This window comes from Oncorhynchus mykiss, chromosome 7 (genome assembly GCF_057628025.1).
Source record: "Oncorhynchus mykiss isolate SJ-2025 chromosome 7, ASM5762802v1, whole genome shotgun sequence".
In the NCBI taxonomy this organism is placed as follows: domain Eukaryota; kingdom Metazoa; phylum Chordata; class Actinopteri; order Salmoniformes; family Salmonidae; genus Oncorhynchus; species Oncorhynchus mykiss.
The window spans coordinates 57,760,324-57,786,922 of NC_143028.1; the positions used below are offsets into that span (position 1 = coordinate 57,760,324).

Consider the following 26,599-nt stretch of genomic DNA (forward strand, 5'->3'; position numbering starts at 1 on the left):
ATGTAATTTAACCTTGCATAATACCCTAGATGCAGTCGCACCCCTAAAAACAAAAAACATTTGTCACAAGAAATTTGCTCCCTGGTATACAGAAATACCCGACCCCTGAAGGAAGCTTCCAGAAAATTTGAACGTAAATGGTGCTCCTCCAAACAGGAAGTCTTCCCTACTAGCTTGGAAAGACAGTACTGTGCAGTATCGAAGAGCCCTCACCACTGCTCGATCATCCTATTTTTCCAACCTAATTGAGGAGAATAAGAACAATCCAACATAAAAAAAATTGTAATGTCGCAAAGCTAACTAAAAAGCAGCATTCAACAAGAGAGAATAACCTTCACTTCAGCTGTGATAAATTCATGAATTTATTCGATGAAAAGATTACGGACTCCGCTTTTAATCTGCTTATTTCTCCAAAGCTCAGTTGTCCTAAGTCTGCACAGAACTGCCAGGACCTGGGATCAATGGAGACACTGACATTTTTTTAAATCTCTTGACACATTCATGAAAATAGTCATGGCCTCTAAACCGTCAAGCTGCATACTGGACCCTATTCCAACTAAACTACTGAAAGAGCTACTTCCTGTGCTTGGCCCTCCTTTGTTGAACATAATAAACGGCTCCCTATCCACCGGATGTGTACCAAACTCACTAAAAGTGGCAGTAATAAAGCCTCTCTTGAAAAAGCCAAACCTTGACCTGGAAAATGTTTTAAAAAATATCGGCTTACATCGAATCTCACATTCCTCTCAACATTTTTTGAAAAAGCTGTTGACATTTACTCCTGACGTGTTGCACCCTCTACAACCACTGTGATTATTATTTGACCCTGCTGGTCATCTATGAACGTTTGAACATCTTGAAGAACAATCTGGCTTTAAATGGCCACGTATTCTTATAATCTCCACCCGGCACAGCCAAAATAGGACTGGCCACCCCTCAGAGCCTGGTTCCTCTCTAGGTTTCTTCCTAGGTTCCTGCCTTTCTAGGGAGTTTTCCTAGCCACCGTGCTTCTACATCTGCATTTCTTGCTGTTTGGGTTATTAGGTTGGGTTTCTGTAAAGCAATTTGTGACATCTGCTGATGTAAAAAGGGCTTTATAAATACATTTGATTGATGGATTGATTGAGGAGGGGGGGATGATTTTCATTTGAGAAAGGAGGGGGGCTGAGAGAAAGAGAAAGAAAGAATTAAAGGGAGGCATAGTGTTTGTTTTCATTTGTCAAATATGAAGAGAAGAGAAAAGAGGGCAGGAAAGCTGACAGAGAAAATAGGAGCAAGAGAAAGTTTGTGACCAACCTGACTCTGAGAGGCCGTCCCTGGCTCTCTAGGTCCCACCCCCCTCCTCCCTTCTCTTTCTCCCCTGTCTCTGCAGAGAGAACAGGCAGTTGGTTCGCTCCACAGTGTCACTGGCTGTGTGTGAGAGGCCCAGAGAGCTGAGGAGAAGGGGGTGTTGGATCAGTTACAGCCGCAAAGGAGAGACACTCAGAGGGGAGAGAGGGCTCGAGAGACTGACGACTGAGTGTGAGAGAGAGGGAAGCAGTCTGGAGCTCAAGAGAAAAGCTCAAGAGAAGACCAGAACCAAAGAAAGAAAGCTGTTCAACTCTAAGACCAACATACACACACACACCGAGTGAGAGAGAGAGAGAGAGAGAGAGAGAGAGAGAGAGAGAGAGAGAGAGAGAGAGAGAGAGAGAGAGAGAGGTTGGGGGGTGGAAGGCAGTCGAGGACTTTATCAGAGTGGAACCGACAACAACCACAAGCCTGGAGAGCCAGTCCTTCTCTGAGCTGCTCTTGTTTTGTTCTGTGTGGAAATTCCTTTGAGACGTCACTGCTAGCTGAGCTCAGCTGAACAACCACAGCCAAGAAAGACTGTTGTGGTTGCTTGTCAAACTATAGTGTGTGTGGAGATAGAGCGAGGAGCATGTTTGACTGTATGGAGGCTCTTGCCCCCCGGCCGCTTTTTGACGTGTCCACTCAGGGGGCTTGCATGTTGGGCAAGGCCACCCCCTTCTTCCCTGGTCTGGACCCCTTTGCCTGGGCTGGGATGGCCAGTGTTCAGTGTAAGTGACGTGTTTGCTCTGTCTTCTCTCTTGACTCATCAGACTGTAAAAGCTTGACTGTGTATATGTTGTGTTTGTGTGTGTTTGTGCAGAGCCAGGAGTTTTACACTCCTCATTAGACTGGTGGTGTTATTGTAGTCATCCGGGAGAGCGACTATCCCTGTATGTGTGTGTGTGTGTGTGTGTGTGTGTGTGTGTGTGTGTGTGTGTGTGTGTGTGTGTGTGTGTGTGTGTGAGAGAGAGAGAGTGTGTGTGTGTGAGAGAGAGAGAGTGTGTGTTTGTATGTGTGTCCTTATCAGAGTGCTGGTGTTGTTATCATAGAGCTCTCTCCACAGGAAGAGCCAGATTCCATTGGATTCTCTGTGCCCATTCTCACCCTCCAGTTTGTTTGTTTATGTACTTAGCGTGTGTGTGTGTGACTGTGTATTTATTCATCATCATGTTTGTTTTCTTTCTGAATGACTTCAGATGAAGGATTTAGCTCTCTCTCACAATATGGGCCCCTTGACCTTGTGAGGTGTTAGGAAACTAACAACCAAAGTCAAAATGAAAATTGATCCTTTAAAGGGATCACAAGAGTCCTAATGATGAAAGCCTATAACACATTTCAGTGGAGATCTGGGTAACTGATGCAATGCGAATAACAACATAAAAACATAATTATCTAACTTAAAGGTTCATTTGAGGTTCAGTGTAAGTGACGTGTTTGCTCTGTCTCCTCTCTTGACTCATCAGACTGTAAAAGCTTGACTGTGTATATGTTGTGTTTGTGTGTGTTTGTGCAGAACTGTTAATGAAAAATTAATAGATGCATGAATAAGTAGGAAAGTACGGATTGACCCAGTAACAACTGAGGCCTTGGGCCCACTCTCTTTCTGGAGGCTTTACCCAGGCCTTGGAGTACAACAGGGCCCTCTCTCTTTCTGGAGGCTTTACCCAGGCCTTGGAGTACAACAGGGCCCTCGCTCTTTCTGGAGGCTTTACCCAGGCCTTGGAGTACAACAGGGCCCTCTCTCTTTCTGGAGGCTTTACCCAGGCCTTGGAGTACAACAGGGCCCTCTCTCTTTCTGGAGGCTTTGCCCAGGCCTTGGAGTACAACAGGGCCCTCTCTCTTTCTGGAGGCTTTGCCCAGGCCTTGGAGTACAACAGGGCCCTCTCTCTTTCTGGAGGCTATGCCCAGTTTTCATTTAACTAAGCAAATCAGTTAAGAACAAATTCTTATTTACAATGACAGTCTACACCAGCCAAACCCAGAGCAATAGTGCGCCGCTCTATGGAACTCCCAATCACAGCCGGTTGTGATACAGCCTGAATTCGAACCAGGCTGTAGTGACGCCTCTAGCACTGAGATGTAGTGCATTAGACCGCTGCGCCACTCGGGAGCCTGTTTAATGCCTGTTTGAGTGAGATGGAGTGAAAGAGAATGGGTGTGAGAAATGAACTGGAGTTGTTATTGTTATGTAGCCTATTTACCCTCACCACTGTATTTCATATGATAATACTCTGTCTCTGGACACATGGAGTTTCTGGCATGCTCATTTGAATATGAAAGATGAGGGGGCCTTGCCATTGGGCTAAAATAATACGTTCCAACCTAGACGTAATACAGTGCCTTGCGAAAGTATTCGGCCCCCTTGAACTTTGCGACCTTTTGCCACATTTCAGGCTTCAAACATAAAGATATAAAACTGTATTTTTTTTTAACAACAAGTGGGACACAATCATGAAGTGGAACGACATTTATTGGATATTCCAAACTTTTTTAACAAATCAAAAACTGAAGAATTGGGCGTGCAAAATTATTCAGCCCCCTTAAGTTAATACTTTGTAGCGCCACCTTTTGCTGCGATTACAGCTGTAAGTCGCTTGGGGTATGTCTCTATCAGTTTTGCACATCGAGAGACTGAAATTTTTTCCCATTCCTCCTTGCAAAACAGCTCGAGCTCAGTGAGGTTGGATGGAGAGCATTTGTGAACAGCAGTTTTCAGTTCTTTCCACAGATTCTCGATTGGATTCAGGTCTGGACTTTGACTTGGCCATTCTAACACCTGGATATGTTTATTTTTGAACCATTCCATTGTAGATTTTGCTTTATGTTTTGGATCATTGTCTTGTTGGAAGACAAATCTCCGTCCCAGTCTCAGGTCTTTTGCAGACTCCATCAGGTTTTCTTCCAGAATGGTCCTGTATTTGGCTCCATCCATCTTCCCATCAATTTTAACCATCTTCCCTGTCCCTGCTGAAGAAAAGCAGGCCCAAACCATGATGCTGCCACCACCATGTTTGACAGTGGGGATGGTGTGTTCAGGGTGATGAGCTGTGTTGCTTTTACGCCAAACATAACGTTTTGCATTGTTGCCAAAAAGTTCAATTTTGGTTTCATCTGACCAGAGCACCTTCTTCCACATGTTTGGTGTGTCTCCCAGGTGGCTTGTGGCAAACTTTAAACAACACTTTTTATGGATATCTTTAAGAAATGGCTTTCTTCTTGCCACTCTTCCATAAAGGCCAGATTTGTGCAATATGCGACTGATTGTTGTCCTATGGACAGAGTCTCCCACCTCAGCTGTAGATCTCTGCAGTTCATCCAGAGTGATCATGGGCCTCTTGGCTGCATCTCTGATCAGTCTTCTCCTTGTATGAGCTGAAAGTTTAGAGGGATGGCCAGGTCTTGATAGATTTGCAGTGGTCTGATACTCCTTCCATTTCAATATTATCGCTTGCACAGTGCTCCTTGGGATGTTTAAAGCTTGGGAAATCTTTTTGTATCCAAATCCGGCTTTAAACTTCTTCACAACAGTATCTCGGACCTGCCTGGTGTGTTCCTTGTTCTTCATGATGCTCTCTGCGCTTTTTACGGACCTCTGAGACTATCACAGTGCAGGTGCATTTATACGGAGACTTGATTACACACAGGTGGATTGTATTTATCATCATTAGTCATTTAGGTCAACATTGGATCATTCAGAGATCCTCACTGAACTTCTGGAGAGAGTTTGCTGCACTGAAAGTAAAGGGGCTGAATAATTTTGCAAGCCCAATTTTTCAGTTTTTGATTTGTTAAAAAAGTTTGAAATATCCAATAAATGTCGTTCCACTTCATGATTGTGTCCCACTTGTTGTTGATTCTTCACAAAAAAATACAGTTTTATATCTTTATGTTTGAAGCCTGAAATGTGGCAAAAGGTCGCAAAGTTCAAGGGGGCCGAATACTTTCGCAAGGCACTGTATACTGTAGCAAATGTAAATCCGGGACACTCCAATTAGTATGATATGTTACATTTCATATGGTATGTATTAATTTGTGGATATCAATCATCCATTCCATATAATATGTTGCAATTTGTACAATATGTTACAGATTTTTCAGGGGGGGCTGCATCACCCTCTGACCCCTACTTCCCACGGCTATGCCTCTGATATGCAGTAATGATAAAAAAGTGGTGTAATAGCCTACACTTTTCTTGATGTTTTAATTATTATGATAGGCTCATGTTTTACCTGTATGGCGTACCCCACTATTTACTCATTTGAGTGCCCCGGATTTACATTTACTATGTTACATTTAGTCTATGAGACCAGGCTGCGTGAAAAGACAGGGAAAATTATTAAAGGTGTTATATTTATCCATTTTATCCAATTGGCCTGCAGACTTTTATGCAAGGCTCTACCCCTTAGCACCTTTTGTTTTGGTTTAATAAAGGCGAGTTCAAATTCATGGCAGTAGGCTACACTGTGTGCTGGTTAGTTTCAGTTCTTCCAGGTGAAAGACCTATATATCTTCTTTAATCGTGAAGACACTGGGGTTTCAGGCGCTGTCAGCCCCCACAGTGTTTCCCTTAAATGAAAACGGATTATCTGTCAAGGTGAGCAAGGCCACAGCCGGTCTCAACTTGCTTAATACAATTGCCAACTTCTGAAGGGACAGAACAACAACATACTACTTACTATACAATTAGCCTATATTTCAACATCGAAACTATGGGCATTCCTTTGGTAACACGTTAGGTCCTATAGTGTCCTTATTGCAGAGTAATTACATTTATGTTTGTGCAAATGTGCATAGTGGCCATCACAACACTTTTCAGTTGAAGAGAACAAGATCTATTTTTCCACAAACACCTTGAACGAATTAAGTTCTGTTTACAAACTAATTGTCTCTTATTGTAGTCTACAGCAGTTGGTTCTCTTCACAAAATACTATCAGTTGTTAGGGAGTTTGAGAAAGAGTGAGAATGAGAACACAGGATATAGGCTACAAAAATTTCCTTTGATAGGTGTGGAGTTGTGTGTGGATGGCCCTGGCGGTGGAGAGAGAAGAGAGAGAGAGCTAGAGCATTGGGTCTTCTTCTTTAGACCGGTGTTCTGTTTCAATCCTCTGTTCCCAATAACTGGCGACGAGGTGTAATTCCCCCACTATATTCACACCGGTTAGCCCTCATTGTTTCTCTTTCAGATGGATGAGCTAGCTATGACTCATCCTCACCTTGCCAAACACGAATTTGATAACGTAAATATTCGGAAAGCTGTAGGTCTTTCTCATATGACACCAGCAGAATAGAATGTTTGGCCTACAGGAGAGCACAACGTATCAGCACTAGTATCAACACAGCCAACCTGTGTGTGGAGGATCCATCCAGGGGGTAGATTGGAATAGAGTCTCTGTCACAGTGTGGAACTTGATCATGTTACTTCTCTAAATTCTCATAATCTGGGATAGGCATTCAGGGGGCCCTGGGGGGTGTGTGTGGGGGTTTGTGTGCATCTGTGTGTATGTGTGTCTGTGTCTGTGTGTGGCTATCTTTCCTGTTTTTTGTTGTTTTAATGTGAGAGTTCAAGACCTCTCTGCCTCCCTTTGTTTAAATGTCAGAGGTTATGGAGAGAGCACAGACAGGCCAAAGTCAGGACCTGTGTGTGTGTGTGTGTGTGTGTGTGTGTGTGTGTGTGTGTGTGTGTGTGTGTGTGTGTGTGTGTGTGTGTGTGTGTGTGTGTGTGTGTGTGTGTGCGTGCGTGCGTGCGTGCGTGCGTGTGTGTGTGCGCGCGTGTGTGTGTGTGTGCGCGTGCGTGTGTGTCCCTCGTTGCACAATAGTGGGCTTCCTAAAAAATAAAGAGAAAGGGATCATTTTAAACACTACTCAGTATAAAGTAGGCACTGTACTGTACAATGATGAAAGCAACACCAAACAAGTGGAACTGGTGTGAAATGGATTGCTAGTAAGTGACGTCACTCTCTCTGAGTCCTTGAAATAGTTGTTTCCCTTGCTCTGCAAGGGCCGTGACTTTTGTGGAGTGATAGGTAACGATGATTCGAGGGTGACTGTTGTCGATGTGTTCAGAGGGTCCCTTGTTCAAGCCCAGGTTGGGGTGATTAGAGGGACGGAAGTAATGTTGTTACATTGATGCTGTTGACCAGTATCACTGGGTGCTGCGGAGAAAGAGGCGGTGGCTTGCTAGGTAGTAGTGCACGCTAGTAGCGTTTAAATAGGTGACATCGATCGCTCTGAGACCTTGAAGCATTTGTTTCCCTTGCTCTGCAAGGGCCACAGTTTTTGTGCAGCGATGGGTTACGGTGCTTTGTGGGAGGCAGTTGTTGATGTGTTCAGAGGGTCCCTGATTCGGACCAGGTTGGGGCGAGGAGAGGGGCGGATACAACACTTACACTGAAGCAACACTGTTACGTAGCATTATTTTGAGTGCTTATGAGTTTGCTGCTGTGTGTGTGTTCATCTCACTGAATCATGCATACAGTCGGGTCTTTGTCTTGTCAGAATCGATAAACATAATGTGTTCGCCTTTAATGAAGGCCTTTAATTATTCAATTATAATTACAAAAGGCTCAATTAAGAGATGAAACTGCCTGCGGTGATGGGCCAGTAAGAAGAGAGGGATGAAAGAGAAGTGAAGGGGGTTTGATCAGGGATTAACATTTACCCCCTAAAATTCCATCACTTCTTCTGTACTCGGGGGGTTTCATCCTTTCAGCAGAGAATACACCAGCATGTCTTCTCTAGGAGTATACCACCATCCCCTGACTCTCTCTGATTCTCCGCTCTCTCCCCTTGATGTCTTATACAAAACCGCCTTGATGGTCATGTAGCCACATCATAGCTACTGTATGTTAGGAAGCTCAGGTGAAATAGGGTTACAACATGCAACATGCAACAATTTCAAAGATGTTATTGAGTTACAGTTTATTTTAGAAAATCAGTCAATTTAAATAAATTCAGACCCTAATCTATGAATTTCACATGACTAGGAATACAAATATGCGTCTGTTGGTCTCAGATACCTTCAAAAAATGCCACCATTTATCTCATGCAGCGTGACAATGGGCCTTAGGATCTTGTCACAGTATCTCTGTGCATTCAAATTGCCATCGATAAAATGCTATGTCGTCTGTAGCTTATGCTTGTCTATACCATAACCCCACTTCCACCATGGGGCACTCTGTTCACAACGTTGACAAAAGCAAACCGCTCACCCACACAACGATATACACGTGGTCTGTGGTTGTGAGGCTGGCTGGACGTACTGCCAAATTCTCTAAAACGACGTTGGAGGCGGTTTATGGTAGAGAAATGAACATTGAATTCTCTGATAACAGCTCTGGTGGAAATTCCTGCAGTCAGCATGCCAACTGCATGCTCCCTAAAAACTTTAGACATCTGTGGCATTGTGTTGTGTGACAAAACAGCACATTTTTATGGCCTTTTATTGTCCCCCAGCACAAGGTGCACCTGTGTAATAATCATGCTGTTTAATCAGCTTCTTGATATGTCACACCTCTCAGGTGGATGGATTATTTTGATAAAGGAAAAATTCTCACTAAGAGAGATGTAAACAAATTTTTGCACAACATTTGAAAGAAATAAGCTTTTTGTGTGTACAATTTTGGGGATCTTTTATTTCAGCTTATAAAACATGGGACCAACACTTTACAAGTTGCATTGATGTTTTTGTTCAATGTAGTTTGACTAAAGTGCTATGGCTTCAGGATGAAACAATATGGTTGAAGATGAACTGCAAGGTGAGCATATTTCAATGGACAGGGAGAATCAAACCTACAATGCAGTATTTAGTAAAGCATAAACACAATTTTTTCATGGTCAAATAAAAAATGCCAAATACTTTTACACTCCTCACAGGTGTATGTTTTAGTTTTCATAATACATTTCCTGTATGCACAAAGGCAGCAGTTTGTAAAGTAAAAAAATACACAAACATACTAGGGCCAGTTTGATTGAATCTGTCTATGACAAGGATAGGGAGACAGAGGGAAATACTATTTGTGAGGTAGATGGTAGCTGAGTGGGTTGAGAGGTAGAATGAGAGAGAATACACCCAGTGTGTGTGTGTGTGTGTGTGTGTGTGTGTGTGTGTGTGTGTGTGTGTGTGTGTGTGTGTGTGTGTGTGTGTGTGTGTGTGTGTGTGTGTGTGTGTGTGTGTGTGTCCGTGCGTGCGTGTGTGCTTCGTGTGTCTGTCCCAGCGCTTAAACGGCCATCCCTCTGTGTGCCTGCACAGATTTCACAGGCCGGTGATGGAATTCGTTAATGGCATTTTATAGCCTGACTTTAGTGGGCAAGGGTACACAGTAAATAATATGGGCTGTCCGTCCCATGGTGCGTCCACTCCTATGGGTCCTACACATTGTCCTGGGATGCCTTTAGGCTGGCCTTCACATAGTGCCACTGGGCCAGGGCCAGTGGAGAAGGACTCCATGTTACACCCCGTCACTTGAACTTGATTATGTCTATGTGTAGTAGTAGTAGTGAAGCCTAGTAGTAGGGTAGTAGTGAAGCCTAGTAGTAGGGTAGTAGTGAAGCCTAATAGTAGGGTAGTAGTGAAGCCTAGTAGTAGGGTAGTAGTGAAGCCTAGTAGTAGGGTAGTAGTGAAGCCTAGTAGTAAGGTAGTAGTGAAGCCTAGTAGTAAGGTAGTAGTGAAGCCTAGTAGTAGGGTAGTAGTGTATGTTTGAATTGCACTGGAGTTACTAGCTGGATTTTATTCTGATGTGCTATACCAGCCGACCACACAAAATGTATTGATTTTGAGAGACTGATACGTTGATATACTGATTGAGCATTTCACTCTTAAAATGCAAACACAAAGTAGGTTGTCATGGATGCAAGTGAGCTGAAATGCCTTGTGGGTTTCGTAGCTAGGTTATTTGGATACTTGAACCTCGCTCAGTCAGATGAGTGATTTAGTAATTGCGATGACTGAACCACTTTGAAAGAAATGACAAATTGTTTGCCAATTTCATATAGCTCAAACAATCTTCAAAGTAATGGCATTATCTTGGGAAAGTTATTGAGAACCAGTTAGCATGAGGCAGAAGCCAGGCAGCACTGCGTCACCCATTGAAGTGAATAGTCTGTTCCACCTAGTCTTGTTCCATCTTGTTCCATCTTGTCTCAAACTCTTTAATTCCACTCCTTGTTGTGTCACAAGTCTTTCCCATCCATGGCCACAACACATTGCCTTCAATGGTTGGATGTTAGGAAACAATGGGAACATTTGGGAATTCGGTAGTGTATGTGTGTGTGTGTGTGTGTCTTAGTGTTGTTGGTTGTCAAGGTGGGTTTAGGAAGGCGTGGCTGTTTGAAGAATGGTGTTGGTCATCTGACAGGAAAGTGCTGTGCTGATAGTAGGGCTAGTTCGAGAGTAGTGGAGATGAGGGGAAATGTTGACTCTGTTTCATCAAAAAAAATTGCAAAATAAAAAGGTCGCTTGATGAGGTGTTGTAAAGAAGAAAGGCTGCCTTGTTTGCAGGCCGCTGAATGAGAGGGGCAATCGCTCACACATCAATCTTCCTATCGGGACATTGCATGTGCTGGACAAGAGGTAGCCTATTGAAAACCACCATCATGTAACTATGAAGCCAAGAGGATATTAACCACAGGTAATTACTATTACCCCCCACCACCCACACAGAGAAGCCCTGCCTTCCTGTCTCTGTTAGGAGAAAAACATATGGAAGTAAATATTACATTAAAAACACTGCATCAGATTCTGCACAGTTGTACTTATAGAGTTAACATATACAATAGTAAGACATTAATTAGGGCTTTCTGAGTGGGATGATTGCACAAACTCATCCTTGGTAGGTGAACTTGCTGCATTAAACTCCACGTTATATGTCAGTGTGTGTGTGTGTGCTCTATTTTATTTATTTAACTAGGAAAGTCAGTTAAGAACAAATTCTTATTTACAATGACTGCTGACACCGGCCAAATCCAGACGATGCTGGGCCAATTGTGCAACGCCATATGGGACTCCCAATCAGGGCCAGATGTAATACACCCTGAATTCAATCCAGGGACTGTAGTGATGCCTCTTGCACTGAGATGCAGTGCCCACATCGCTGTGTCATTCTAGTAAGGGTGTGATAATTCCTCCCGGATTGTGTGTGTGCATGCATTGGTGTGCACTTGTGTGTTTGTGTGTGACCCCCTCTTTCCTCTGTGTTTGGTGTTTCTGTTTTTATGGAGCCATCTCCTTGACAGTAGCCTGGTTTTATCACAGCCTTTCCTTTCAAAGAGGCTCCCAATGACAGGAAGCACTCTTCCTCCCAACAGGGCAGGAAGGCAGGAGGAGGGAGAGAGGTAGGGAGTGGGGGATATGGGACAGGCCAGGCAGGGGAAAGGAGGTGAGGAAGGAGGGGAGGGGGGGGGGGGGGGGGTTGCAGGTATTGAACTTAATAACGGCTGATGAAAGGAAGTGCCACTGTTCCACATTTGACAGAAATTTCATCTCCCCGCACACACATATACACAATCAGCATATCCTCTCCTGGGGTTCAGGCCTATCTTTTTCCTATAGGTTATCTGTACAAATAGACCTACAACCACCCATTAAATAATTTCAGACATTCATACTGCCCACAGCATGCTCAGTTCAAAGAGTGAGTGGTAATGGTAGAGGATATGGGTTTGAAGACACACATGGGATTTTTTTTCCTGTTTGTTGGTATGTACTGAATGGGATGACTGTTAATGTAGTCTCCATTTTCTCCTTCAGATCAGGCTTAGGTGGTGTGTGTGTGTGTGTGTTGTTGTTCCTCTGTTTCACACTGAAAGTAACACTGAAAACCATTACACACATTTCAACATGTTCCTATGTTGAAGCCAACCCACACTCACACATTCCACAGCACATTCCTGAACATTTTGTGAGGCGAGAAGTTATGTAAAATGTGAATTTGCAAACCAAATGAGTCTTTAGAGACCTGATAGCACCATAGATTGGAGCATGGCCAATTTAAAACTGAGCGCCTACAGTCATGATCTGAGATTCCATAATGTTGCCACAACAGAAATCTCTAGAAAATGCCATTGTGTATTTAAGCAATAATGCCTGAGGGAGTGGTATATGGCCAATATACCACGGCTAAGGGCTGTTCTTATGCAAGACGCAATGCGGAGTGCCTGGATGCAGGCCTTAGCCATGGTATATTAACCATATGCCACACTCCCTCAGGCATTATTGCTTAAATACACAATGGCATTATCTAGAGATTTCTGTATACCACAAATCCCCGAGGTGCCTTATTGCTATTATAAACTGGTTACCAACATAGATGGAGCAGTATAAATACATTTTTTGTCATCCCCATGGTATACGGTCTGATTTACACCAGCTGTCAGCCAATCAGCATTCAGGGCTCGAACCAACCAGTTTGTAATGATAATTGCCTAAGAACAGCCCTTAGCCATGGTATATTGGCCATATACCACACCCCCTTAGGCCTTATTGTTTAATTAGAGAACTACATAACGTCATCAGACCTGACCAGGGAAAACTACTATTGCGTATTGCCAAGGTATAACTAGGACATGAGTTTTTTCCTGGTCAGATCACTGGGTTAGGAAAAACTACTGCCCCTAAAACTATTTTGTTGATGATCCAAAATGTGCCTCTTTTAAGGACTATTAGAGAAAAATACAAGGGAAGGCAAACGTAAACAAAATCACAAGGCCACTTTAAGAAATATAGACTTGTGTAGATACTCCATAGTAACATCCCTTTGAGAGGGTCTGTAAGCGCCCTATTCTGGCTGAAGCCCAACCCTGAGACGTCTGAGCTGCCCCTCAGGCGATGCGTCACACTGTCGCCCACACAACCACGCTGAAGACAGAAAATGAAAGGATCCCTTTATCATGGCATACATTCAGTGTGTGTGTGTGTGTGTGTGTGTGTGTGTGTGTGTGTGTGTGTGTGAACATGTTTAACTATACTTTTGGGGACCAGAAGGCTATTTCTAGGGGGGTTAGGGTTAGTGTTAGAATTATATTAGGGTTAGAATTAGGGTTAGGGTTTAAAGGTTTAGCGTTAAGGGTTAAGGTTAGGAGTTGGGGTTGGGGTTAAGGTTAGGGCAAAGGTAAGGGTTAGGGGTTAAGGAAAATAGGACTTTGAATAGGAATCAATGTGTCCCCTCACCGCACGTTTAGTGAAACAAGACTGTGTGTGCGCACATGCGTATGCTGGATATTTCTCACCTGTAAGATCTATATGACATACAGTAACCACCATAATTATTGGGACAGTGATTTATTTTTTCTTCTTTTGGCTCTATAATCCAAAAGTTTGTATTTAGTGCAAACTGTCAGCTTTAATTTGAAGGTATTTTCATCCATATCAGGTAAACCGTTACAGACTCACAAATATCATATCCCCTCCCCAGAAATGCTAACCTCCCCTTTTATTGTTTAGCATGTCTTGGGGGTATGATGTTTGTCTGTGTTAGCTGTCTCACTCGTCATTATTAAAGATTAATTTCGGATTATCCGTAATCATGGTCCACATTAATGTAGAATCCACATTAATGTAGAAATGTCTAGAAACATATTCTATTCTTATTTACAATAAAAGTGACTCCAAAATGACACAATACATTATTTACCATTAGTTTCTATTGTGCACAAAATAATCTGAAACACATCCAAAACAACAGGAAATGTATCCAACAAATTTGGATGCATTTGCGTGCTGTGAATATGGGAAAAAATAATGAACCTTTTACTACTTTAATGCACATAAGCAAATTTATCCTAATACTTTTGATGTCCTAAAATGGGTGGACTATGTACAAAAGGTGCTGTCATTTGTAAACGGTTCACCCGATATGGTTGAGAAAACCCTCAAATTAAAGTTGATAGTCTGCACAGGATCGGACCCTTTTTCAATTTTCGCCTAAAATGACAAACCCAAATCTAACTGCCTGTAGCTCAGGGCCTGAAGCAAGGATATGCATATTCTTGATACCATTTGAAAGGAAACACTTTGAAGTTTGTGGAAATGTGAAATTAATGTAGGAGAATATAACACTTTATCATCTTTGAAATGCAAGAGAAAGGCCAATATATGACTTAGGAATCTAGGCACCATTTAGATTTTGGCCACTAGATAGCAGCAGTGTATGTGCAACGTTTTAGACTGATTCAATGAACCATTGTATTTCTGTTCTAAGTGTTGTATCAAGACTCCCCAAATGTGCCTAACTGGTTATTAATACATTTTCAGATTCATAACTGTGCACTCTCCTCCAACAATAGCATGGTATTCTTTCACTGTAATAGCTACTGTAAATTGGACAGTGCAGTTAGATTAACAAGAATTTAAGCTTTCTGCCCATATCAGATATGTCTATGTCCTGGGAAATGTTCTTGTTACTTACAACCTCATGCTAATCAAAATGAGCCTACGTTACCTCAGCTGTCCCGCGGATGGGACACCAATCCTGTAGAGGTTTTAACCTTATAGTCATTGTTTGAGTTCAAATAAAACTATTTGAGTATAGAGCCAAAATAAGAAAAAATGCTTCACAGTCCCAATAGGGCACTGTATATGACATATGGATGAAATGTTAGCGTACGGTCTTAACTAAAGCTCTTTCACAATTTGGCTGTTGTAGCAACCAAACCGTTCGGAAACTACAGACGATTTTGTGAGAAGACCAAGTTTCGGGATGTCTTGTAGTCTGACAAACACCGCTCTAGTTCTATCACCACCTTTTACCGCAGATGCAGAAGTGCGACATCGGTGGATGCGGTGGATTAAGCCAGCGCATGTCCAGGCCTGTCTGAAGTTTGCCAATGACCATCTGGATGATCCAGAGGAGGAATGGGAGAAGGTCATGTGGTCATTGGCAAACTTCAGACAGGCCTGGACATGCACTGGCTTGAGCAGGGGGACCTTGCGTGCGCTACAGGATTTTAATCCATGATGGCGTAGTGTGTTACTAATGGTTTTCTTTGAGACTGTGGTCCCAGCTTTCTTCAGGTCATTGACCAGGTCCTGCCGTGTAGTTCTGGGATGATCCCTCACCTTCCTCATGATCATTGATGCCGCACAAGGTGAGATCTTGCATGGAGCCCCAGACCGAGGGTGATTGACCGTCATCTTGAACTTCTTCCATTTTCTAATAATTGCACCAACAGTTGTTGCCTTCTCACCAAGCTGCTTGCCTATTGTCCTGTAGCCCATCCCAGCCTTGTGCAGGTCTACAATTTTATCCCTGATGTCCTTGCACAGCTCTCTGGTCTTGGTCATTGTGGAGAGGTTTGAGTTTGATTCAGTGTGTGTACAGGTGTCTTTTATACAGGTAACAAGTTCAAACAGGTGCAGTGTACATACAGTGAGACAAAATAGAGCTTTTTGGTCTAAACTCCACTCGCCGTGTTTGGAGGAAGAAGAAGTATGGGTACAACCCCAAGAACACATCCCAACCGTGAAGCATGGAGGTGGAAACATCAATCTTTGGGGATGCTTTTCTGCAAAGGGGACAGGACGACTGCACCGTATTGAGGGGAGAATGGATGGGGCCATGTATCGCGAGATCTTAGCCAACAACCTCCTTCCCTCAGTAAGAGCATTGAAGATGGGTCGTGGCTGGGTCTTCCAGCATGACAACAACCCAAAACACACATCCGCTGCAACTAAGGAGTGGCTCCATAAGAAGCATCTCAAGGTCCTGGAGTGGCCTAGCCAGTCTCCAGACCTGAACCCAATAGAAAATCTTTGGAGGGAGCTGAAAGTCTGTATTGCCCAGCACCAGCCCCAAAACCTGAAGGATCTGGAGAAGGTATGTATGGAGGAGTGGGCCAAAATCCCTGCTGCAGTGTGTGCAAACCTGGTCAAGAACTACAAGAAACATACAGTGCCTTGCGAAGGTATTCGGCCCCCTTGAACTTTGCGACCTTTTGCCACATTTCAGGCTTCAAACATAAAGATATAAAACTGTATTTTTTTGTGAAGAATCAACAACAAGTGGGACACAATCATGAAGTGGAACGACATTTATTGGATATTTCAAACTTTTTTAACAAATCAAAAACTGAAAGATTGGGCGTGCAAAATTATTCAGCACCCTTAAGTTAATACTTTGTAGCGCCACCTTTTGCTGCGATTACAGCTGTAAGTCGCTTGGGGTATGTCTCTATCAGTTTTGCACATTGAGAGACTGAAATTTTTTCCCATTCCTCCTTGCAAAACAGCTCGAGCTCAGTGAGGTTGGATGGAGAGCATTTGTGAACAGCAGTTTTCAGTTCTTTCCACAGATTCTCGATTGGATTCAGGTCTGGACTTTGACTTGGCCATTCTAACACCTGGATATGTTTATTTTTGAACCATTCCATTGTAGATTTTGCTTTATGTTTTGGATCATTGTCTTGTTGGAAGACAAATCTCCGTCCCAGTCTCAGGTCTTTTGCAGACTCTATCAGGTTTTCTTCCAGAATGGTCCTGTATTTGGCTCCATCCATCTTCCCATCAATTTTAACCATCTTCCCTGTCCCTGCTGAAGAAAAGCAGGCCCAAACCATGATGCTGCCACCACCATGTTTGACAGTGGGGATGGTGTGTTCAGCTGTGTTGCTTTTACGCCAAACATAACGTTTTGCATTGTTGCCAAAAAGTTCAATTTTGGTTTCATCTGACCAGAGCACCTTCTTCCACATGTTTGGTGTGTCTCCCAGGTGGCTTGTGGCAAACTTTAAACAACACTTTTTATGGATATCTTTAAGAAATGGCTTTCTTCTTGCCACTCTTCCATAAAGGCCAGATTTGTGCAATATACGACTGATTGTTATCCTATGGACAGAGTCTCCCACCTCAGCTGTAGATCTCTGCAGTTCATCCAGAGTGATCATGGGCCTCTTGGCTGCATCTCTGATCAGTCTTCTCCTTGTATGAGCTGAAAGTTTAGAGGGACGGCCAGGTCTTGGTAGATTTGCAGTGGTCTGATACTCCTTCCATTTCAATATTATCGCTTGCACAGTGCTCCTTGGGATGTTTAAAGCTTGGGAAATCTTTTTGTATCCAAATCCGGCTTTAAACTTCTTCACAACAGTATCTCGGACCTGCCTGGTGTGTTCCTTGTTCTTCATGATGCTCTCTGCGCTTTTGACGGACCTCTGAGACTATCACAGTGCAGGTGCATTTATATGGAGACTTGATTACACACAGGTGGATTGTATTTATCATCATTAGTCATTTAGGTCAACATTGGATCATTCAGAGATCCTCACTGAACTTCTGGAGAGAGTTTGCTGCACTGAAAGTAAAGGGGCTGAATAATTTTGCACGCCCAATTTTTCAGTTTTTGATTTGTTAAAAAAGTTTGAAATATCCAATAAATGTCGTTCCACTTCATGATTGTGTCCCACTTGTTGTTGATTCTTCAAAAAAAAATACAGTTTTATATCTTTATGTTTGAAGCCTGAAATGTGGCAAAAGGTCGCAAAGTTCAAGGGGGCCGGATACTTTCGCAAGGCACTGTATGATCTCTGTAATTGCAAACAAAGGTTTCTGTACCAAATATTAAGTTCTGCTTTTCTGATGTATCAAATACTTATGTCATGCAATAAAATGCAAATTAATTACTTAAAAATCATACTTTGTGATTTTCTGTATTTTTGTTTTAGATTCCGTCTCTCACATTTGAAGTGCACCTATGATAAAAAATTACAGACCTCTACATGCTTTGTAAGTAGGAAAACCTGCAAAATCGGCAGTGTATCAAATACTTGTTCTCCCCACTGTACATGCCCCTCTGAAGTTTGCCAGTGAACATCTGAATGATTCAGAGGACAACTGGGTGAAAGTGTTGTGGTCAGATGAGACCAAAATGGAGCTCTTTGGCATCAACTCAACTCGCCGTCTTTGGAGGAGGAGGAATGCTGCCTATGACCCCAAGAACACCATCCCCACGGTCAAACATGGAGGTGGAAACCTTATGCTTTGGGGGTGTTTTGCTGCTAAGGAGACAGGACAACTTCACCGCATCAAAGGGACGATGGACGGGGCCGTGTACCGTCAAATCTTGGGTGAGAACCTCCTTCCCTCAGCCAGGGCAAATCTGTGGAGGGAGCTGAAGGTTCGAGTTGCCAAACATCAGCCTCGAAATCTTAATGACTTGGAGAAGATCTGCAAAGAGAAGTGGAACAAAATCCCTACTGAGATGTGTTCAAACCTGGTGGCCAACTACAAGAAACATCTGACCTCTGTGATTGCCAACAAGGGTTTTGCCACCAAGTACTAAGTCTATGTTTTGCAGAGGGGTCAAATACTTATTTCCCTCATTAAAATGCAAATCAATTTATAACATTTTTGACATGCGTTTTCTGTATTTTTGTTGTTGTTATTCTGTCTCCCACTGTTTAAATAAACCTACCATTAAATTTATAGACTCATCATTTCTTTGTCAGTGGGCAAACATACAAAATCAGCAGGGGATCAAATATTTTTTTCCCTCACTGTAGTTGAATGGCTGTGATAGGAGAAAACTGAGACAAAATTGTAGTTACTCTACAATACTAACCTAGCTGACAGTGTGAGAAGAAGGATATTTCAAAACATGCATCTGGTTTGCAATAAAGCACTAAAGTAAAACTGCAAAAAAAGAAATTACATTTATGTCCTGAATACAAAATATTATGTTTTGGGCAAATCCAACATAACACATCACTGAGTACCACTCTTCATATTTTTAAGCATGGTGGTGGATGCATCATGTTATGGGTATGCTTGTCATCGGCAAGGACTAGGTCTTTTTTGGGGATAAAAATAAATGGAATAGAGATAAGCAGAGGCAAAATCCTAGAAGAAAACCTCTTTAAGTCTGCTTTCCAGCAGACACTGGGAGACAAATTCACCTTTCAGCAGGACAATAACCTAAAAGGCCAAATATACACTGGAGTTGCTTACCTAGATGACATTGAATGTCCCTGAGTGGCCTAGTTACAGTTTTGATCGGCTTGAAAAACTAGTGCTAATGGTATTGGGTGGCAGGTAGCCTAGTGGTTAGACTGTTGGGCCAGTAACCGAAAGGTTGCTCTTTCAAATATCCGAGCCGACAAGGTGAAGAGTTGGTTGAGCAAAGCACCGTAATTTGCTCCGGTGGCGTCTTAATGCTATGTCTGACCCTGTGAAACAACATATTTCAATGCAGTGTATGTGACAATAAAAACATTGGTATTGGACTAAAGGAGCCAAACGTTACTCTTTAGTCCAATGACCTTACAGGTTCTGTTTAAAGGGGGCATTGGCTCTAGAAGCCAAAACAGCCAAATACTCCATCTAAACATGAATCGATTCTCAGTTGTGATACGGTTCTAAAAACATAAATCCCTCTACTTTCACTTCACATCAAAATAATTTCACAAATGCAAAATACACACTTACTGTTTTGACTGGTTTTAACACAGCTGCAGCCGACAGTATTTTTCAGTGACAATATGTCTTCCATTTACACACAGGTGTTTGGGGAAGCATATGGCTAATTAGAACAGGTAATCCTCCATCTGTAACATGTTAATATGGCCATGATGGAACCCTAACCCTATAACGGTGTGTTTAAATTGAATTTTTTTACAATTTTTATTATTTCTTGCCGATATGAAAGATAAGGTCCTTATGCTTCCAAAACCGTACCTCAAGCAATGCGTGTTAATGTTCAGACCGAGTGTCGTGGTTCTTACAAAACTCCCCCCAAAGAAGACAGTTCCATCCAATGACTCTTATGTGTAATGGAATGGAACTATGAGTCATGATAAAGGATATTGGTAGCTAGTACTAATGCTATTGGTCGTGGTGGTAGTAGACTGTTAGGCTACTGGTAGCTGGTGCTAATGGTAGTGGTGGTAGTATACTGTTAGGCTACTGGTAGTTATAACTAATGGTAGTGGTGGTAGTATACTGTTAGGCTGTTGGTAGTTAGAACTAATGGTAGTGGTGGTAGTATACTGTTAGGCTGTTGGTAGTTAGAACTAATGGTAGTGGTGGTAGTAGACTGTTAGGCTGTTGGTAGTTAGAACTAATGGTAGTGGTGGTAGTATACTGTTAGGCTGTTGGTAGTTAGAACTAATGGTAGTGGTAGTATACTGTTAGGCTGTTGGTAGTTAGAACTAATGGTGGTGGTAGTATACTGTTAGGCTGTTGGTAGTTAGAACTAATGGTAGTGGTGGTAGTATACTGTTAGGCTGTTGGTAGTTAGAACTAATGGTAGTGGTGGTAGTAGACTGTTAGGCTACTGGTAGCTGGTGCTAATGGTAGTGGTGGTAGTATACTGTTAGGCTACTGGTAGTTATAACTAATGGTAGTGGTGGTAGTATACTGTTAGGCTGTTGGTAGTTAGAACTAATGGTAGTGGTGGTAGTATACTGTTAGGCTACTGGTAGCTGGTGCTAATGGTAGTGGTGGTAGTATACTGTTAGGCTGTTGGTAGTTAGAACTAATGGTAGTGATGGTAGTAGACTGTTAGGCTACTGGTAGCTGGTGCTAATGGTAGTGGTGGTAGTATACTGTTAGGCTGTTGGTAGTTAGAACTAATGGTAGTGGTGGTAGTATACTGTTAGGCTGTTGGTAGTTAGAACTAATGGTATTGGTAGTGGTGGTCTTACAAGCAAGGTCAAAGCTAAAGGGTCAGAGTTTTATTCCACCTCTCTACCTACTGGGAGCCCTCTGTCCTCTTAACTCCCATATATTTCACCCTCTCTTTTTCTCTCTTAATTTGTCTCCTCTTCTTTTATTAGATGATTCCCTTTTCTCCTCTTTTTGAAGTCTTGCCACTTGTTAAACGCAGGCCCCAGTGTGAGAGAGGGGGTTGGAAGGGGGTCGAGGAGGAGGGGTAGGGGTGTGTAGAGGTCCCCATTTGGGGCAGAGCTGTTCTATCCATTCAAGGTGGCAGCCCCATTTTTGTATTTAAAAAATTATAATAATAAGGGGCAGGGATGCAAGAGTTCAGCTGTTGGTGTGAATGGCTATCCAAGGTGACTGGATCCCAATAAAGAGGTGGTCGGCCTGGTCGGGGGCCTCCTTCCCAGCCCAGACACAGCCTTTATAGGTCAGCTTATGAGCCTGGGCCTCTATTAAACCCTGGCCAGCCTGCGCTGAGGAATTTAGGGCCAAGAAACAAGAGAAAACAGGGGGTTTCGGGGATGGCCATGGGGAGGTGAATTTGGGGTGACTGAAGGTGAAAGTTGAAAGGCATGTTAGAGAGGATTGGTTTGGGGGCTTGGTCAGTGAATGTGGATAAATGTATGGGTATATGAGCTTTTTGACCATTTATAAATGTATGTGTGTGTGTATATCTATGCAAATGTATGCTGATGTGTTTTGTCTGTGAAGTCAGGAAAAAACCCAGTGCATTTTAAGTTATATTTAGTAGCTAGATTGTGCAAAGACCTGAAATAGTCTGATGAAAAAGGTGAAAAAACATTTTTTTTCCAGACATGGACAAAGGTTTCGCTCATCTGGGGTCCATCGGTGTCATGTTGTCTCTGTGTATAAAAATGTTTGTCTGTGGCAAAGCAAATTATATTATATTGTGGTGCATTTTCCCCCTGCAACACAGAAGGGAGGGACAGAGGGAGACAGCAGAGTCTCATAAACAATTCAAATTAAATCAAATTTTATTGGTCACATACACATGGTTAGCAGATGTTAATGCAAGTGTAGCGAAATGCTTGTGCTTCTAGTTCCGACCGTACAGTAATATCTAACAAGTAATCTAACAATTCCACAACAACTACCTTATACACACAAGTGTAAAGGAATGAATAAGAATATGGACATATAAATATGTGGATGAGCGATGGCCGAACGGCATAGGCAAGATGCAGTAGATGGTATAGAGTACAGTATATACACATATGAGATGAATAATGTAGGGTATGTAAACATTATATAAAGTGGCATTGTTTAAAGTGACTAGTGATACATTTATTACATCCAATTTTTTATTATTAAAGTGGCTAGAGATTTGAGTCAGTATGTTGGCAGCAACCACTCAATGTTAGTGATGGCTGTTTAACAGTCTGATGGCCTTGAGATAGAAGCTCAGTCCCAGCTTTGATGCACCTGTACTGACCTCGCCTTCTGGATGATAGCGGGGTGAACAGGCAGTGGCTCGGGTGGTTGTTGTCCTTGATGATCTTTTTGTCCTTCCTGTGACATCAGGTGTAGGTGTCGTGGAGGGCAGGTAGTTTTCCCCCGGTGATGCGTTGTGCAGACCTCACTACACTCTGGAGAGCTTTATGGTTGTGGGCGGAGCAGTTGCCGTACCAGGCGGAGATGCTCTCGATTGTGCATCTGTAAAAGTTTGTGAGTGTTTTTGGTGACAAGCCAAATTTCTTTAGCCTCCTGAGGTTGAAGAGGCGCTGTTGCCCCTTCTCCACCATGCTCTCTGTGTGGGTGGACCATTTCAGTTTGTCCGTGATGTGTACGCCGAGGAACATAAATCTTTTCACCTTCTCCATTACTGTCCCGTTGATGTGGATAGAGGGGTGCGCCCTCTGCTGTTTCCTGAAGTCCACGATCATCTCCTTTGTTTTGTTGATGTTGAGTGTGAGGTTATTTTCCTGACACCACACTCCGAGGGCCCTCACTTCCTCCCTGTAGGCCGTCTCGTCATTGTTGGTAATCAAGCCTACCACTGTAGTGTTGTCTACAAACTTGATGATTGACTTGGAGGCGTGCATGGCCACGCAGTCATATGTGAACAGGGAATACAGGAGAGGGTTGAAAACGCACCCTTGTGGGGCCCCAGTGTTGAGGATCAGCGGGGTGGAGATGTTGTTTGCCACCCTCACCACCTGGGGGCGGCCCGTCAGAATGTCCAGGACCCAGTTGCACAGGGCGGGGTCGATACCCAGGGTCTCGAGTTTAATGACGAGTTTGGAGGATACTATGGTGTTAAATGCTGAGCTGTAATTGATGAACAGCATTTTTACATAGGTATTCCTCTTGTCCAAATGGGATAGGGCAGTGTGATTGCGATTGCGTCGTCTGTGGACCTATTGGGGCGGTAAGTAAATTGGAGTGGGTCTAGGGTGTCAGGTAGGGTGGAGGTGATATGATCCTTGAATAGTCTCTCAAAGCACTTCATGATGACGGAAGTGAGTGCTATGGGGCGATAGTCATTTAGCTCAGTTACCTTAGCTTTCTTGGGTACAGGAACAATGGTGGCCCGCTTGAAGCATGTGGGAACAGCAGACTGGGATAGGGATTCATGGTCTGCGCATGTTCTGAGGCTAGGGATGCCGTCTGGGCCTGCAGCCTTGCGAGGGTTAACACATTTAAATGTTTTACTCACGTTGGCATGTTTTGGTGGTCGGCCATGTCAGTGGCACTGTATTGTCCTCAAAGAGAGCAAATAAGTTGTTTAGTTTGTCTGGGAGCAAGACGTCGGTGTCCGCGACGGGGCTGGTTTTCTGTTTGTACTCTGTGATTGACTGTAGACCCTGCCACATATGTCTCGTGTCTGAGCCGTTCAATTGCGACTCTACTTTGTCTCTATACTGACGCGTAGCTTGTTTGATTGCCTTGTGGATGGAGTAGCTACACTGTTTGTATTCAGTCATGTTTCTGTCCTGGGTGGTGGTCCAAACAGAGGATCCGCTTTGGGAAAGTCGTATTCCTAGTCGTAATGTTGGTTGACGTTGCTCTTATATCCAATGGTTCTTCCCGGCTCTATGTAATAAGACTTAAGATTTCTTGGGGTAACAGTGTAAGAATTAATGCATAAAAAAAACAAAATACTGCATAGTTTCCTAAGATCGCGGTGCCATCACGAGATTACCTTCAGTCTTTTTGTTCAAATGTGGCTATAGGTATATAAGCATGTCGGGTTGAGCTGGCATTCAAATAAAAAAGACACCCACACACATCATTTAGCTGTCAGTCAGTCAGACAGTCAGAGGTATGCTCCAGCCCCACTACCCAGTAGTGGAGACACCAATCAAATCTCATCTGCCGATAATGATTTTTATCAGTGTAGCCATCTGTCCATCAGCTAATTGTGTCTCTTTCCCTCTCCCCCCATCAGGAAGAAAGAAATATGTTCATGTTCATCCTCTGACATGCAGTGTACCTATTAGCTTCAGTACTGAAATGTGCAGTAAGATAATGTATATGACTTCTTTGCCCCCATTTTCTCTCTCTCTCTCTCTCTCTCTCTCTCTCTCTCTCTCTCTCTCTCTCTCTCTCTCTCTCTCTCTCTCTCTCTCTCTCTCTCTCACTCTCTCTCACTCTCTCTCACTCTCTCTCTCTCTCTCGCTCTCTCTCTCTCTGAGCAGCAGTGGAGACCCAGAGCACCAGCTCTGAGGAGATGGTGCCCAGTTCACCCTCTCCACCCCCTCCTCCCCGCATTTACAAGCCCTGTTTCGTGTGCCAGGACAAGTCCTCTGGCTACCACTACGGGGTCAGCTCCTGTGAGGGTTGCAAGGTGAGACACATCAAAACAGAGAGACACAATATACCCAGTCATAAATGCCTTCACAAAGTATTCATAGTATTCATACCCCGCCATATTTTGTTGTGTTACAGTCTGAATTCATTTTTTTCTCTCTCTGACCCATCTACACAACTACCCTATGGTTAAAACTATTTTTTGACATTTTTGCAAATGTATTGAAAATGAAATATAGAAATGTCTCATTTAGAGTAAGTATTCACATCCCTTTCCTATGACACTCCAAATTGAGCTCAGGTGCATCCAATTTCCTTTGGTCACCCTTGAAACGTCGCTACAACTTGATTGGAGTCCACCTGTGGCCAATTCAAACGTTTGGACAAGATTTAGAAAGAAACACACCTGGCTATATAAGGTCCCACAGTTGACAGTGCATGTCAGGAACGCAGATGAACAGGAGTGGCATTGGCGAGATGAGGAAGCGCTAGCTGAGGTTGCAGGGGCATGGGTTCAAGAAGATGGGGGAAAAGGGCAAAAGGAAAAACCTGGGACAGATTATGAATAAATATGGAGTGGGGGATTGTACAGACCTTCTGGAAGACTTGCTGAAAGAGAAGATGGCAGACAAGGGAAACAGAAGAAAAGTGAAATATGTCCTGAGTGAATATGAATTGGAGGATTGCACAGAACTTCTGGAAGAGCTAGAAAAGGAAATTGAACGTGACAAGAGTGAGGGTGAATCAATTGCAGTGGCAGGTGTAGTGACGACAGCCAAGAATGAGTTGAGTTGAGGAAGATTGGTGACGTGTAAAATGAGGGATACATGCGATAGTAGCTCGGAGATGGAACCTGACGGGACTGTGGACGAAGTACCCACGGTGAGGACTGCCGAGTTCGGGCCTCGTTCCAAGGATGTGAAGAATGTTTCTGGCTCAGTGGGAATGACATTGGTGGAGAGAGTGAATCCTTGCAGTTTGGCTGAAGAGTGGAAGACAGTGATAAAGAAAAATTGAATAAAAAGGGTGAAAGTTGTTAATGAGTATAGGTTCACTAACAACTGATTTTTGGGAGATCCGTTTGAAGTATCAAGGTGGAATCGGTCAGAGGGACCAGAAGTGTTTTTGTTTTGATTTCTTGTGTGTCACAAGAGCAGAAGGAAAAGGCATTAAGGATCAACAAACTACCGAGTTATGAAGTGGAGAGTTTAGATTTTTGTAGCAGAGCACCGTTAAAAGGTGTCGACTCTGGCATCACGTTGGATGTGGAGGCCTCGTGCTTTACGAGTGGCATACAGGAGTAGTTGGAGCACGCCGGCTGAACGGTGTAGTGTGTAGTGAATGGGGAAAAGAAGAAAGCCTGTCGGTATTATTGATGTTTGACGAAGAGTATCTCCCTTCACGTGAAGTTGGGATTTGTGCAGTGAGAGCTTCTGTGTCCAAGCCGTTGTTTTGTATCAAGTGTGTGCCAAAGGAATGTTGTTGAAGAATCTGAGGCTCTACGATGTTGTAATTGTGATGCAACCATGTTCCCAATTCCCCGGAGAGCCCGGTTAGGGTAAAGGAGTATGAAGTGGTAAGGGTTAGGTCTATACAGCAGGTCTCCTACACGAAGGCACATGAAATAGTTGAATGAGCGAGGGGAGCTGAAGATATGGTGGTGGATGCTCCGCAGACTGTGGAGATTCAGAGTGTTGTTCAACAGTTGAGGGAAACTGATATGCTGATTGTGAAGAAGGTAGGGTTCATGGTGTTTATCAGAGATGTGGTTTATTGTACTGCACAAACAAACAAACAACAGAAGAAACTGAACATAATAGTATCTGTGGCTGAAAGGTTTTTGGGGTTTCCAGGAC

The 26,599-nt window shown here is 43.3% G+C and overlaps 1 protein-coding gene across 4 annotated transcripts in view; it reads left to right on the top strand.

Annotated features, from left to right (window-relative positions):
• LOC110528197 (retinoic acid receptor gamma-A) overlaps positions 1-26,599 on the top strand; it is an 87,149-nt gene that overhangs the window by 47,790 nt on the left and 12,760 nt on the right. For 3 of the 4 annotated variants that reach the window (XM_090241426.1, XM_036983744.2, XM_090241427.1), the window contains one exon: positions 24,632-24,780. In XM_090241426.1, the coding sequence (XP_090097552.1) occupies positions 24,632-24,780 (149 nt within the window). Of the gene's footprint in view, positions 1-1,350; positions 2,061-24,631; positions 24,781-26,599 lie in introns of those variants that run through there. The other variant, XM_036983745.2, reaches the window with a different exon arrangement.